General features: G+C 42.0%; 1 protein-coding gene across 3 annotated transcripts in view; it reads left to right on the top strand.

The window, feature by feature from the left end:
• LOC108027380 (homeotic protein proboscipedia) overlaps positions 1-16,280 on the top strand; it is a 34,079-nt gene that overhangs the window by 3,349 nt on the left and 14,450 nt on the right. For all 3 annotated transcript variants that reach the window (XM_044090984.2, XM_017098812.3, XM_017098811.3), the window contains exon 3: positions 9,925-9,939. In XM_044090984.2, the coding sequence (XP_043946919.1) occupies positions 9,925-9,939 (15 nt within the window). The remainder of the gene's footprint in view (positions 1-9,924; positions 9,940-16,280) is intronic.

The raw sequence follows: 16,280 nt of genomic DNA, 5'->3' as shown, positions 1-16,280 counted from the left end.
TTCATTTATTTCCCTTCGCTTCGACTCGAGTCGAATGTGTCGATTTCATTTGCGCAAGAAATACAAAAAGGCGACGCGGAGAGTAAAAAATACAGAAAATAAAGAAAACTACAGCTGGCCAGGGATCGAGGCAGCCGCACTTAAAATAAATGAGGTATCAAGGTTGTCCGACCATACGTTTTCCTGTCCGACTTGCCCAAAACCCGAGCCCCTTTCCTCAGAGCGATTGCAACCTGTTATTTGGCTTCATTTGTCAAAATATTTTTTCCTGTCCCCCTTTTTTGCCTTCGATCGAGGGGGCAGTGTAGCCGAGGCAATGCCGTGTTGCACGTTGCAATTGCAGGCCTTTGGGCCTCTGGCGATGTTGCAGCACAGAAAATACGAATTTCGTGTCCGCTGCTGCACCATTTTAAACCACTGCCTCCCATTCGCCATTCCCCGTTCACTTGCAGGGGGACACACGAAACCGACTGGCTTGCAGGGAAAGAATACTGCAACACGGAAAAAGGGGGTTTCAATTTATCATTTAAATCGTACACAAGTCCACGGACGGCCCAGCCAAGTTGAAAAGTTGATGTTCTATAAGAAATACTTTCAGTTTCAAAGCATAAAAAATATTAACATTTTAAATAATCAATATAATTTAGGACCTGTCTATCCAATTTTATTAAGTGAAGTTAGAGAATAACCTTATAGATCCCTTAGCATAATCAAGTTATTGGTTGGCCCTATCCCTTTCAAATAATCTTAGTACAACTAAGACTCAAGTTCCCAATTCAAATTCCGGAAAACAAATAAGCCATTATTAAGAGACCCGCAAATGGTCGTGGCAGAGTGTGCGCTGACTTAAACTAATACATTGTCAATTAATATTGACCACACTCAGCAACCGCACATCCTGTTGACAAATGAGCAGGACTAATCCCCTGGAAAGTGTGTGAAAGAGTGTGTTTAACCGCCAAATCCCAACACGTGGCCAGTGCAGAGTGGCAAATGGAACCGTCAAGGGATTCCCCAGAGGGGGAATCTTTCTCCGGGTCCGGGACCGGGTCTCGACTTGCCTCTGGTTTCCCGGAGTGAAAGTGAGCCAATAAATAGCGTGAAGCATTCCGAAGCGCCGTTGAAGGGTCAATACATCTTCCCCACGCCCAAACTCACTACACATGTATAGCTATATATACTCCCGGGTCGAACGACGAAGGGACGACATGCTGAGCGATATGGATTACAAATGATGTTGTAAATGTCCGTCCGTCGACCATTTGTTTGTCTCAGTGTGCGAACAGGGCCAGGGTGTTTGTGTTGGTTTAACAGTTTAATTTGTTAACGTTGTCAAATTAATTCCTTGTCAAGAGGTAACCGATCTAAATGATTCTGAGGTCGGCGGATCTGTGAATGGGAAATGCGTATTGGTTAGCTAAAGATCGCATTTGGGTCAATGAGAGCATTTAAGAATTGCTCTTGGTAAGAGGTTAACTATTTTAAATGTTATACGATGTATAATTAATAAAGGAACTTATCCTTAAAGCATAGTAAGAATATCTCAAACCAATATTTAATTATTCTCAATACCTTAATGGTAATATTTTCATTTCAATTATAATCAATTGTTTTTTTATTATTATACATTTCAGTTTTAACAATGAGGCCTGTTAAGTCAGGACGTTTAAGACTATATTTCGAAATACGTCTTCCTGGTTGAAGCACCCGTTTGTATCCTTGCAGCACCCCCTTTCCCCACAAACCCCCATTGTTTGCCGCAAATTGTTTGCAACACATCCTGAATTTTAATGTGTGGCGCGCATTTCGGCCTTAGTCCCTTCGCAGGATGGGAATAGGAATTTCTCCTCAGAAATTGTTTTGTTAGCCTGTTTACATGCACACAAAGTGGGAGCAATAAAATTTCCGCTCAGCATCAAGTGTTAATTAGGCGTAATGAACTGCAAGAAAAGTTTGTAATTGTCGAGCAACATGTTCGCGCTCCTCAAGTATCTGCGAGATATGCGAACGGATCTCGCCAGGAGAGTGAGATACTTTCACCGAATGGAGGCTTTGGGGGTAAACTAATAAAAAGCCATTTGACTTCGCTGGCCCGGCTATCGAGAGGCGGCAATCCATTCGAAGCGCCATCTGCACCATCCACCCCGCGACCATATGTTGCTCCATTGAGAACTGAAGCAGTTCATCCTGCTCCTGGACGATTCGTGGGCGGAGGTGGGGGCGGAAGAGCATAAAAAATGCGTGCGGCACGACTCGAAACTTACCCCCCGAGGATTACGATTATAACAAACCATTTATCATAATATTTATGTTGATGCGTTGTACTTTTTCTCAATGAAGGTCTCAAAGTCTGCCAGGGTCAGAAAGAAGCGGAGGACAGGGCCAGGTTCGCGGTGCCTTTTATTAATTTTATTTATGATGAGTCATTTGCACATTTATAATTTTAACCTTTACAGTTGAATTCATTCAAAACGAATTCGGCACGAGTGCGAAAAATGGGGAAGGAAAATATTCCTCTGTAGAAGTGTTCGAGCTATGCAGATTGCTAAAGGAAAATCGAAAATGTTCTCAGTCACATCTCATGTGAGTTTATTCTTAGAAAATTTATTTTGTTATTGAAATCCCTATTTATGTGGTTGACATTAATAGACTTTTGCAGCTTTTAAGAAAATCCGACAAACTGTATTTTACAAGCTGAGAATGTTTTAGGCCAAAAATTAGATGTTTTAGCAAAAAAATCAAAGAATCCATGAACAGTATTTAAGCAAACTACCAAAATCATTTTACTTAGCTCTTATCCGGGCCAAGCCAGAGCTAAAGTCCATTAAACCAGAAAACTCCCCGTAGATAAGTGCCTCCAAAAAGGAATCATGTCGCCGGGCATTAAATTAATTGGCGCTCATCAAATAATTTTTAAGCACTAATTACGCGTCAAACGATGAAAAATTCCAGGGCCAAAGAAAAGGCTCCTTTCAAGGACTTGAAGCTTTTGGGTAAGGTGGCCCGTTTTCGGGTCGCTCAATTAATTGTTACGACTTTATTATGGAGATAAGTGCACGGCGTCTTGGCCAAGACAAACAAAGGGTTCTAATTGGCCAGCCGCAGCCAGGATAATGCCAGGCAGACGTTTACGCCCCAGAGGGTTTTTCCATATTTTTCTTTCGCCTTTTCCGGCCTTTCCCTTTCCAACGTGACTGTAAAAAAATCTGTTACAATTAGTTAAGCTTGAGCCGGCGGCTGGCCGACGTAAATTTTAAGATTATTATTTTTCACCACAACTTTGGGTGCTTTTTCGGCGGTTTTATCTGCAAACTGATTTGTCATTATTTTTAAAGGCGAAAGGGTCCCGCAGATTTATCAGGGAATTATAAGCCTTAATGTCGAGGGGTTTCTTCTGGCATCTAGGTAAGTCATAAGGAGAGTTAGACTGTGCATTTGAAACAAAAATGTCAGAAATCTAGCTGCATAACCAACAGCCAGAACCAACTAGCGGATATAACATTTAATTTACAAAGTCATAGAAACATGGATTATGGTCCAAACAGTCGTTTAAGCGAATCAATTTCCTGCATTGGGACGTTTCCCAACTCACAGCAGGATTCCTTTAATTTACTCCCCAAATTGGTCATTTGAGGTTTCCCCTAAAAACTTTGACGTTAACCAATATCGATTTAATTTTATTTCCACTCATTTAGCTAAAAGCGTTTCAGTAAAAATGAAAATATTTGCCCGCGATTAAATTAAAAAAAGCTGGAAGAAGAAAAAAGTGGGAAATGGGGGAAAGTGGGAGAGAGAAAAGCATTTTATGAAATGAATGCACTGACACTCTGGCCTCGCCTTGGAAAATTTGAATACATTACAGAGGGTTCTGGGCAGAGGACTAGGACTCCAGGACTCCCTGCAAATAGACCGCCGGAGCCGCCCCTTCAGAAGCCCCGGCTCCCCGCCCCCTTTTTAGCCAGGACGACGGCATGACAATGACACAAAAGCCGCGCACTTAATCGCCGCGGATCACATTCCGTAAAAACCGCGACGATAAAAATTTTTTACGCTCCATTCTTGTGTACTTAGTGGAATGGAATGGATGGGAGGGGAAGGGACTCCACCCCACCGCCCGTGGTGGTTGACCCGCCTGTCCGCAATTTCGCTGGAGACATCTCTGTCCGGTTTCCCGCTTACCAGGAGAAAATCAGATCCGAAATTATTTTCAATTTGTACGCGATTTATTTTTATGTCTTTTTTAGAGAGCCCTCCTGCTCATCAGCCGAGCTCCCAGTTTAAACGATTTGTAAACATTTGAATTGGATTTTCGGCCATAAAAATCGCTTGTTTGCGACTTTATCTCGAAGTCCGGGCTAAGTTGTGGGCATTAGTGCTATCATAAGTAGGCGAAGTACACCTATTTGTTTCCGTAACTCAGCCCGGAGGTAATCGCCATGCATTCCACTTCACTGAAGTCGCTGGGGGGTCGATTGGCCGCCGAGGGGGTTGCCCCCAACAACTATAATAAATTAATAAATTACCGAGTTTTTGCATAAAACACAGTTTTACTTATCAATAAGCCGGGCCAACTGCAGTAATTACTAGCCAGGTTCAGTCGAGGGTGTTGCCAAAGACAAATGACTGTAAAAATGTAAAACTAAGCCCAGCCAGACAGCGAAAATGTCATAAATTATCATCACGCACGGGCCGATTGCCGGCTACTGATTCCGACTTCTGAGTTGCGCTCCGGTGAGTTGCATAAGCATGCAGGCCCAGTACCTTCTCGGTTTTTATATTTTCTAAAAGCTTAAGAGACCTGTATTAAGTGCACTATTAGTTCTTTATGCGCATTCCGAAACTGTCTATTTTACCACTTCACTGCCTAACTGCATATTTACACATTCACATCAAGACTTCTCAAATTACTACGTTCCAATATATTTAAATTTTTTTTAAAAACGGGTATGCCTAAAATAATTTCCTGTTGCTTCTATTTTCCTAATCTGCTAATGGCGAGATCATTGCTGTCAACACTCAGTATTAATATCAAGGACAATAATTTATTTAAAAATCCACCTACATGTTCAAATTTTTTGATTAATGTTACCGAGGCTCGCCGAGGCTTTCACATTTAACGGCATTTAAAGGAGCGTGAAAAGTCAACAAGGACGCAGGGAATCACATCCACACACTCACATGATAGCCCGACCCCGGTTAACCCCTGTAACCCTCGATGCGAGTGTGATTTAAATAAAACTAATGTTTGTGTGAAAATGGATTTTCTGTTTGTCATCGGCTGTTGACTTCCCCTGTGTTTTATATTCAAACGGCGAGCGGCAGGGCCACGGGATTTCTTCCGTTCCTGCTCCTGCTGCTGCTGCTGCTCCTGCTCGAGGATGTATTCAAATTCGGCGGCAGCGGCAAACAGATTTAAATTCGCATACGCTTAGCACGTGAACGTGAATCCTTGAGGACGACTGGCAGGAACAGCGACAACGACACCGCTTTCCGCCGAGTCATGCATCATATCTACAGCTGCGGAAACGCCTGGGCTGGGAGGGGTTCGTCCTCGGGATAGGACTCGATTGGGTTGGGTTCGGCTTGGGCTTGGGTTTGGGTTTGGGTGCGGAGTTGGGGGTTGGACAGAGCTGAAACTGAAACTGAGACCGAGAACGCGCGTGGTTGACACGTGATTCCGGTGCTCGTAAATTTTCAAGAACTTCCCATCCTTTCTAGTGCGGCTTGTAGTTTTTAATTTGTGGCTTGTTGGGCCCTGTTAGCAGTTATTATTTATGCGATGAGCGGCGAGATAGCGAAAGTTATGGGATATTTTTAAAGCGGATATTAAGTTAGCTACCTGTGATAAGGACTGCAGTATCTGCGAGCCACGGCGCACTTGCAACCCCAAAAAGCGACGCAGGGCGGAGAGAGCCAAGGATGTCACTTGGGGATGCTTCTCTATATATGTATCGACATGGGTTGGGAGGCTGCGAGAGTGAGCGAGTGTCACAGCATCATCCATCATTTTGGACTTGACCTTTTTTGGGCTAAGCTCCCGTTTAAGGCAGACTAAAGGCGAATCTTTAATTTTGTATTTGCCATCTATCGCAGAGTGAGATACGGGAGGTGCATATGTTACGTCCGAAGAACTCAAAGATTGTCCGAGAGGGCGGCACAGCAAATGTCAGACAGACCGCATAAGCGACTCTCTGGGAAATCTGCCTTGCAAGGTCCCATTGCGAGCTTTTCTCCACACACATGAAAACATATTTTCCCAGTTGGTTTTCACTTTTGTGTCGTGTTAAAAATGAATTTGTCATCTGTAAACGGTGACATGTTTGCCAAAAAAGTAAATCTCATCCACTCTCCACCTTTTCGATCGCCTCATGTCTGGCAAAGTCCGTTGGGCAATACATCAATTGTTGTTCGGTGGTTGACTTAACTCCTGAACGCAGTTAAGTCCAAGTCCCTGATTGATTTGCATTGAAAATCGTGATTTTAATTGACATGCGATGAGCGCAGCAATACAACGGACCAATAATTATGTCAATCTGCTCGGCTGGTGATCGATGGATTCTACTGAAATTGGATGAGGATTGATTTTCAGGCGAACTTTTTAGAGGGTGGACATCACTGTACTTAAAAATACTATTAAACAACTGATTTGCTGGAGTCATCTCCCTATGAAATGTTGTCAAGTTGAAACAGGCTCAAAAAAGTCGAAACTATTCATTTCCAAAATATTTGTATCTTTTTTGCGGCTGGTCAGACGTGCCGAATAAACTGGAATTATTGAGCACTCGAAACACGATTGTACACAAATGCAGATTATTTTTGGTGGCTACAACTCTTTTCGAGTTATTAATTGAAATTCGTACACAGGTCACATAAGTGGAACAGAACGGGCCGAACGTGCTGGATGTAATATGCCATAAAAATAACAATAAGTGGGACAATTATGAACCAATAGAGGCGAACACACAAAGCTCGAGGGAGATGGAAATCGTGGGGAGTGGAGTCGGGCAACATGGTTCCCTGGGCTTTATAATGGCCCCGAATCGCTTGGCTTTAATTCGAAATGGGTGGCCGAAGGTGGGCCAAAAAGGGGGAGTGCGCGGCAGGTGAGCGGTGGGTGGTGATTATTATAAACGCATCGTTCAGATCATTGGCCAAATGGCTTTTCGAACAATTTGTTGCTTCGCTGCTGATTGAATGCGGGCCTATACTGCGGAATGGTGTGAAGAGCGTGAAATTGATATGCAATTAAAATAATATTTTTCCAGCCGAGTGAAAACACTCATGATTATTGCCGAGCCGTATAAAATAATTATTGATATCTCTATATCACGTATAGATTTTTATAGCCAACAGCTGTGAGCGAAATGTGCGCAAAATAATGATTTCCTTTGCCTCGAACGAATTTGGAAAAATAAATGTATACCTCGCATTAAAGCCGAGTTCAAGGACTTTCGCCAGCTCTATTTTCTTCGCTTGTTTTTTAAATTTCTAGAAAGTGCAAAGGGGATAGCAGGCGGAGTGACTGCTGCGGTTAATGGCTTTTGAATGCAAATTCAATTTTATCGCACTCTGTTCACTTTTTAATAAGATTTCCACCCGGCCCTCCTCCTCCTTCGACTGCGGGCGAAAGGTGCACTCTGTTGGAAATGAAAATTAGTTGCAAGAGCCGAAAAACAAAAAAGAAAGACTGGCGAAGAAATGAAATGAAAGGCCAGAGACACGCGACTTGCGACCTGCGAGAAATGCTTTTTGGCGCCACAAGCAAACCTGAGGTTGTGTTTTACACTCTAAAAAAAGGATTTTAGGAACTCGACTTAGAAATACCTAGAGGTTTCCACATCAATTTAATTTGGTAAACTACCAAATTAATTGCTTTTCAGTAATACTTTTTCGAGCAGCCAAAACCTGAACGCTTAATTAAAACAAAGAATTAACTATATTAAAATATTAACTAATTAATCACTTTTTATTGTGAACAAATAATTTTATTATTTATACTTCCGTTTCGCAGTTTTATGATTTTAATATTAACTTTGCAGGCATTGTGAGTCTTTTCTTAAATTTAGGTCGGCCCTGATGTTTATTCCGTAAACATTTTTACGAATCTTTGAATATCCCTTCGACTTTTGTATGATTTAGGGATTCAAAGCGGATGAACTCCGAATTTTCATATTTTTTTGAGTGCTTTTCTGCTCGAGGGGCACTGCCCACAATCCAACAAATTGCGTTTCGTCTGCGAGAGTGGGTGGGAAAACTGTCAGAATGAATGAGTAGCCCGGTCACACCTACTCGCTGTCAGTCAGGCCCGAATTCGCCCCTGAGCAGCCCCCAGATGGAAATGGCAATGGCAATGCCAAGTTCCCCAAGCAGTTGCCTTGAATCGGACCTGGGATCGGGAATCGGGCAAAACGAAACTTTAGACTGCAAAATGTTCACGGACAGAGACAGTACTCGCAGATGGATAGATAGCTCACCACATTCTTTTCAATTAGGTAATGGTCTTTGGGAATGCTTAGAAAGTGTCTACAGGGTACTTAAAGGTGGGAGCAAGGGGAATTCTTTTGTGGGAACAAGAAAAGTTCAAACGGAGCGAAAGAATAATGGTGCTTGTTCAAAAAATAAGATACGGTTTCAAAAGTAAGAAAACTAGAGATTTCCCGAATAAAAAATATGTATTCCCTAAATCAAACGGAAAGGCCCCATGAGCTTGAACCGGACGTAACTGCAGCTCCTCCCATTAAAGCCAGTTCCATCTTTAACTGAAATATCCGAAACGGCCACGCAAAGTGCCAGTCATATTCATGAGCTTCGCATCAGCTGCATATAGAAATGGGAATGTTCGCTGATTATCAAACGAAAATATTTGCTAATCACGCAGCTGCTGCCGCTGCACGAAAAATATCAAATATTGCTTATGAAACTGCATAGACTTGGCAGCAGTGCGAAGGGAAGGGTGAGGAGGACAGACTGGATCCGAGCCCAACCCAGTAGGAATTAAGTTCCAGGCTAGACGCTATTATTTCCGACAGCATGATTTTATTTGCCTTTCCCCATCATCATCATCATCGAAATCCAACCCCTTACTTGGGACCTCCTCCCCTCGGAATAATAGACTTCTGAGAGAAGTTCGGCGCTTCCTTGAGACTTTCCTGGCTGGGATTTCCTGCTTATTTTTTGCCATCGAAACTTCTCAATTACGAAGTTGGGTTCCAGGAGCGAACTGGGCAACCGTGGGGATAGGAAGTACTGCCACTTGACCGCTCGTTACGTGCTGCATGTGTTGACCATGTCAAACCGGCTGAGAAACTTCCGCTTGCCGAACTTTGAGGTTAATTATTTTCCACTCTTGATACAAGCCAACTTCGGGAAGAAAGTTTCCTAGCCAATATCATGTAGTTATATACAGTTGGCCACTCCGGAGCAACTTTGTCACCAAAAAAGATATACAAATATGGGGTCTCTATATTTTAAGCCGACCTCCTCTACTTTGAAGCAGTCAAGTATGCTACTTTGCAGGTGAATGGAGCCTTAAAATATTTACACACCTCAATAAGCATTTAACGATTTTCTGGTGCATCTCGATGTGTGCCGTTTATGGTCATGTCTTTGCTTAAGCTCCTATTAAAGCCGCGAGTAAGAATTTTAAGTTTCAGTGGCGGGCAGAGTTAAAATATTCTTGCTCCATTAAAATCTCCAGGTGGTTAATAGATATATTCATATCTATTATGTCTTTATATAACTTTTTTACATCAATATCAAGAGGAAGAAATAGGTCTTCAATATTTTTAAAGGTCTAAAGAATGGTAAATTAATCAAATACGTTAAATTAGGTCATTATTTTTTAAACAAAATATTAAGTTAGTTTATAAAATACTTTCTGTTAAAGTGCACTCCTAATTAGAACTCCTTCCTTTCTCGTTTCAGGTGATAACTCGATAAGTAAGTACTGACCGCTAAACAATTTCTCACCCAATGCGCAATACTTAAAACCACAACCCATAAGGTTCTCCAATTGGCCTAAACCTATAAAAAACGACAACATTTTGCATTCGCTGTGGGAGACTCCTCAAGGCGAACCCGTAATTTGAGGGCCAGACCGCAACAGCCTGATTAAGTCTTATTATACCAATTTTGGTCCAGCCCACAGGGATGTGTGCAAAACCGCAGAGCGCGAAATGTGAATTTCAATCATTATTGTATGGCAATTTCCCTTGAAAATTTGCTTAGCAAAATAATTAAATCGCTTCTGCGGAAAGATCTTCAAAGCTACGACGACCATTTTGTGTATCGAAGTCATCTAGAGTAAGCCGAAAATCAACCATAAAACCGAGAAAAAACAGGGCCAATCAAGCGGCGACCATTTTGGGACGGTTCAACGGAAACGTCGCTTTTTCATGTTCGTGACCAAAGTTTAGGTTTTTTGGGGACGGGAAGACAACGGCGCAAACACGGCCGAAAACAAAAAACGCAGACAGGGAAAATACATATTTTACCTGAATTAAATTGAGTAACAAAACACGAATGTTTTTATACCTGTGAGTGTGTGTGGGTATATATAATTTAAGAAATATATGTACCCAATCTTGTTCGTGTTTTCGTTGTTTGCTCAAAAGGAGAGGGCCACGAGCACGCTACCAGTCCAAGTTGTCCCAAACCACCACGCGCACACACCACCACTCTCCGAAAGCCTCTCACTCTCTTCTGGCTTTGTTGCGGAGGAAATAATTACATGATTGAGGTACTCCACACACACTGGCCCGAATCCCACAATGACACACTCCGCCTCCCCCTCCGAGTTCGATCAGCCCCCTGGAGTAGCAATTTTTGCCTGGTGGTGGTCGTTGTCTGATCGAAAAGAACATGTCAGGTTCCCGACCTGGCCATTGCATGCCCTGGGTTCTCCGTCCACGTTCCCTGTTCTCTGTTTGCTGTTCGAGTATGAATGAATGACCGCCATGGCGGCTTTTTATAGCGAGTGGTAGTGGTTCTTGCTGGTCTGCTTTTTTCTTTCCTCGCTTTTTTTCAATTCTGCGCTTGAAAAAATGTTTTAATTCTGTTGTACACGAAACAGGGTTGGATTGGTGGGTTTTAAAAAAATTTCAATCCATTATAAAGATTTCAATGGTAGCTAACACGCTTGAATATTTTGTTGTTTGCAAAGGTATTGCCAATATAAGATCAATTAGGCTGTGAAAAGTTCAGAAACAAGCTTGACATGAACAACTACCAGAGAGAAATTACAATGTTGGTTGACTTGGTCGTTTATTATTATCATAAAATCTTGAAATAAATTCTTACAATTTAAAAAAATTTTAAAATGCATGGATTTTGAGAAACAATTGTATACCAATTCATGAGTCCTGGTCCTGGTAAAACTCTAACAAATAATTCTTTGAAGTCATTTTATTCCCTTGGAGCTTTTCCCAAACTTATCTATCATTTCTCGAAGTGTATGTAATTCACGCTAAGCCGCAACAATGTCGACTGACGACTGGCGACGGTCGAAGGCCCTGGCCCAGAGCAATTATTGTATCGCAGGCTCGGCCCACCCTACTACCCCCAGCCCTACCAGGGACTTACCCCTTGAACCTCCTGCTGGGCCACAAATCGGTAACCACTCTGTGAGGTTGCTTGTGTGAGTGGCAGGAGCAGAGTTGAGGTCAGCGCATTGTCGTGCTGTAATTGGCTGGCTTATTTCACAGGACATAACCAACACCCACGCTGGAATGACACCAAGTGTCACATAGGGCTCATACATACCAGCGACTTCGGGTTCTAAGTACAGAGAGCTTATCGGTTATTTTTAAAGGGGTTTCCTAGTTTACCTATCCATCACATTATTCGCTTTATTCGTTTTTTGTAAGCTAAATATACATATCTATATTTGCCTTATTTCATAATACATAAGCTATTAAACGTTGTGTTTCCATTAAAACAAAACAATAATTTTATTGTTCGAATGGTTCTTTGATAGAATGATGGTTCTTTAGATAGAAGGTTTTCCTTTACATTAAACCATTATCCTTCTTGCAATTTGACCTTTTCCACTCGCAATATAATTTGGGACTTCCTCGATTGCTCTTCTTGCTCAGCGCCTCTTTCTACAGATCATCTATGATATGTGTATAAGCTATTACTCCGACTTGTCAGTCATGAGGATTTCCCATTAATTTTGCCTAACCTCTAAAGTTCCGCCCCCAAAAGAAGTAGACGAAAAAAGACTCTCCCCACGCTCAGACCTTCGAGCTGGGACCTTCCCACACCATCTCCCTTGGAAGAATTTCCATCTGTGGTGCGGCGGCAGGATTAATTTCTAATTTCGCCTAATGTCCAAGTGCTGCCCAGTTCGATGTTTACATTTCGGGTGTCTCGACTTCTAATTTACCTTGATAAAACGTTCCCGTTCCCGTTCCCATGCCCAGCCCTGTCCGCGGGCTGTTTTTGTCTCTGCCCCCTGAACGTATTCGGGCCGCAGAGGCAGAGGTAGCCGGACTCGCAGCCGGATTGGGAATCTAGAGACAGGGACAGAGTCGGGCCCACATGTTTGCATCATTAATCATGACGTTTCAGCTCTGACACATTTGGCCGATCGGCGGCAGCGGCAGCGGCTGCAGCAGAAGCAACGGCAAGCGGATTGTAATGAACACGTTTTGTAAGGCAGACAGCGAGAAAAACGCGGAGACACAGATACATTTGCAGATACAGATACTCAGATACTTGGAGTCAGATACGAACGCAGACGCAGACGAAAGACATGGTCAGAAAGCGGATGGGAGACGAAGACGACGAGCTTGAGACAGACGCACGTCAGCGATGGACGTCGACCACTGCGGACGCGTGTGCACTTAGAGAAATTTCTTATGGACTTTCAACTAGCAAAGGTCCAGAGCCAGAATTGTGTGTTCCAAAAATGTTACTCCTTATAAAGGACTTTGGGTTTGGAAAAATGAGTTCCAAAAATTTAATTTTTAAAGAAATTCTGAAGAGAGGTACTTCTGAGAACATCACCCCAATATGCAATTCAAAGAAAGTTCAATTTAAAAAATTAAAAAAATAAGTAGTAAATTAGCTTCTTAGTTTTACACCCCGTTGAGATACTTTATTTTAAAGGTTCGCAGTGTATGGCGAATACCTTCGAGTGTACCCGCTGTGTGGCGAGAGACGGGAGAGCGGGAAGAGACAATGGGCCATTTGAAGACAAATATTTTCAGCAAAAAACAAAAGGAACAAAACCACCAGGCAGCCGAGGCAGAAGGCAACTCATGTAAATATTGGCCAAAACTATTTACGAAACTATTAGCTGCTGTTATGGGCAAGACTAATTGTGACGCTCCGGGGAGGGTGCGTTTGTAAGGCGGGATAAGCCAGAGATAAAGGGACGTTAATAGGGAAGAGTTTCGTAAGGATTGCATAAGGACAATAATGAGGTTTAAACGATGATATGGTCAAACCGTGGAGTAAGATGTCTACTCTCTTAAAAATGTCAATAACTATGCTGAAAAATTAAGCAAGGGTAGAAAAATAATAGCTTAACAATTTTTAAAACTGTGCAACGCCACCTAAATTTCCCACATTTTGCATTGAAACCTCGTTTCTTGAACCAACCACTTTTTTTACAAATTTAAGTAATGCACTCCTTAAAGCACTTTTCCCCGGCTTTCGGCAAGTTTCTGACTGAAAGACCATTTGTCCTTGGTATCAGCAGAGCTGCTACTAAACCAAATCTAGGTTGACTTATATACTTCCGTTTCCGGCAGCGAACATACGCTCCAACTCAGGTCGGATCCCCAGCCAACCGCCGCTTGTGCTCGGGGGATTTTTATGGCCTTCCTTTGGGGCGGGGAGAATGTGAAGCGGAGTGTGTACTTGGCGCAGAAACAGAATTTTATGCAAATATCCTAATCAAATTCACATTTTGAAGTTCAACTGTTTTATCCAAAGTTTTACCTTCCGAAAAGCCGAGAGCCAAAGCCGGCAGCGGCGTTGTCGTCGTGTGGCAGACGCGCTCGAGACTCGAAGCCACGACGATGCCACCCATTTTTAATTTATTTCCACTTTTCCACTTAAAAAAAAGGGAGGCACTCCACCCCCGCATTCCGGACTCCGGACCCGCCCACACCTTCATCCGCAGCCCGTATCCGGTGCGTGCGTCCGGCTGAGTTTGCCGGGTTTGGGGTTGGTGTTATCAGCCGCCGTTTACTGTCTTCCCTGCACTAAAAAAAGAATGTGTGTATTAAATTATATATATAAATTATACATATATATATATAAATCTTAAAAAAAAATTAATGTTCAAAGAAAATATATTTATTTCAATCCGTTGAAAATAGTAAGTTGATATAAAGGTTGGTGTTATAAGCCGCCCGGATACTGTCTTCCCTGCACTAAAAAAAAATATGGCTATTCAATTAGAATATATATATATAAATATTTTGTTACTCCAAACTAATATTCTAATCAAAATTAAGACTTTCCTGCAAAAAGAAAATATATTTATTTGAATCCGTTAAAAATAAAAAGGTTGGTGTTATACAAATAAACAAAGTTCAAACAAAAAAAATAATTTGTTACTCCCAAAATACTGTTCTAAACAAAACAAGACTTTTCTGACAAAGAGAAAATTCTTTTCTAAATAATTTAAAACATTTCTGAAATATTTACATCCGTTGAAAATTTTAAGAATTAAAAATTAAGACTGTGAACCTTTTTTTCCCGGTCAAAGCTGTTTTTTATTAAGACAAAATTAATTTATTATTATAAATGTTACAACGGCTGTCAACAAATTAGTCAAACTGATGTATTTCGCTTTTTAATGAATTTTTTCCTTTTTTATTTGTGGGTTTTCATATTTTTTTATTAAATAAGGCCATACAAACAATGATGCACTTTAAAATAATTTAAATAATTATGGTAAACAAACATCTTAACAATATTATTTTTGTAAGTGTGGCCATATCCTCATCCGCCCGTCACCGCAGCGGCGGTTGTCGCCCATATTTTCACTTATTTTCATACGCCACCCCATTTGCCACCCCCCGCAGACCAAAATCTGCATATCGAAAGCGATTAAACAGTTACCGCAACTTTTACTCCAGTGGCTTCTTAATTCGCTGCAAATTAAAACAAAGAGTCAGCTTCTGGCGGACAAAAAGGATAAAAATTAGTCACTGCGGTGACAGTAATTCAGGCGAAGGCCCCACACCCCCTCCCAACCCCTCCTCCCCTCGGCGGGACTTATCGCCCGCCCCACCCCCGCGGGCATTCGCTGCGCCACTCGGCAACAACTGTGCAACATTCGTGCCATCCTCGCCGCCGGGTGATTAATTGCAATTTAAACGGTTTCAATTAAGGCAATGCGCATCCTTCGCATCCACTGCACTGAGCGGGCTAACATTTCGGGTCCGTTTTTTCCACCTTTTGTTCGGTATCTCTACCCGCGGATGTTAGAGTAGTTCGATTTTCGCTTCGTTCGAAATGATTTAGGTAATTTTATAGGTCTATTTGGTCTTGAAAATGCTAACTAACTGTGAGATGCTTATTTCATTTTCATACAACACATTTAAAGTTCAAAGAAAAATGATAAAAGGAAATATTTTACCTTCATATTCTGTAAATTGGACGTACTTACTTGGGTTATTTTAAAAAGGCATTGGTTTATAATTAATTCAAATATTCTTATATCAACTTTAAACAAGATTTTTCAACCATTTTACAAATAAATTCTAATAAAATTATTCGATACATCTAACAAGATCTTTTTTAAGCGGTTTCCCTCTGTGACTGGCTATTTCTATTCGAATGGTTTTTGTTTTCCAACTGCTAAACAAAAACCCTGAAACAATGACTGGAAGGTCCTAATGAGAGGTGATACAATCCGTCCACTTGCATTGTGCTCCCTGTGGAAAACCAGATAATCGTTTCCAATCAGGCCATAATCGTTTCATCAATTCGCAGCAACTGCGTGAAATATGGCCCAGCTCAATTGACTTGCGCCCCGCCGAATGATATACGTCTGTGTGTCCGGGCTATGCATAAATAAGCCAAGTAAATGTGTCCGTATGTCGTGCATGCGTAAGTACAAACGTTTATGTGCGGCCCGAGAACCTTGTGACATTTAGCATATGTCGCCACCTGTGTGTAATGCCCCGGCCGAGCTACACATGCATCTGACACGACCCACGTAGGACCTGGATCGGGGGACCGGGGCTCGGAAAACCCCCGAACAGGAGGGGCGGAAAACTTTGACGGGTGGCAAGACAAAATGCAAAACTTTGGCAAAA

This window comes from Drosophila biarmipes, chromosome 3R (genome assembly GCF_025231255.1).
Source record: "Drosophila biarmipes strain raj3 chromosome 3R, RU_DBia_V1.1, whole genome shotgun sequence".
NCBI lineage: Eukaryota > Metazoa > Arthropoda > Insecta > Diptera > Drosophilidae > Drosophila > Drosophila biarmipes.
Note: the sequence above shows the minus strand (reverse complement) of the source record. Positions and strands in the feature narration are given on the sequence as shown.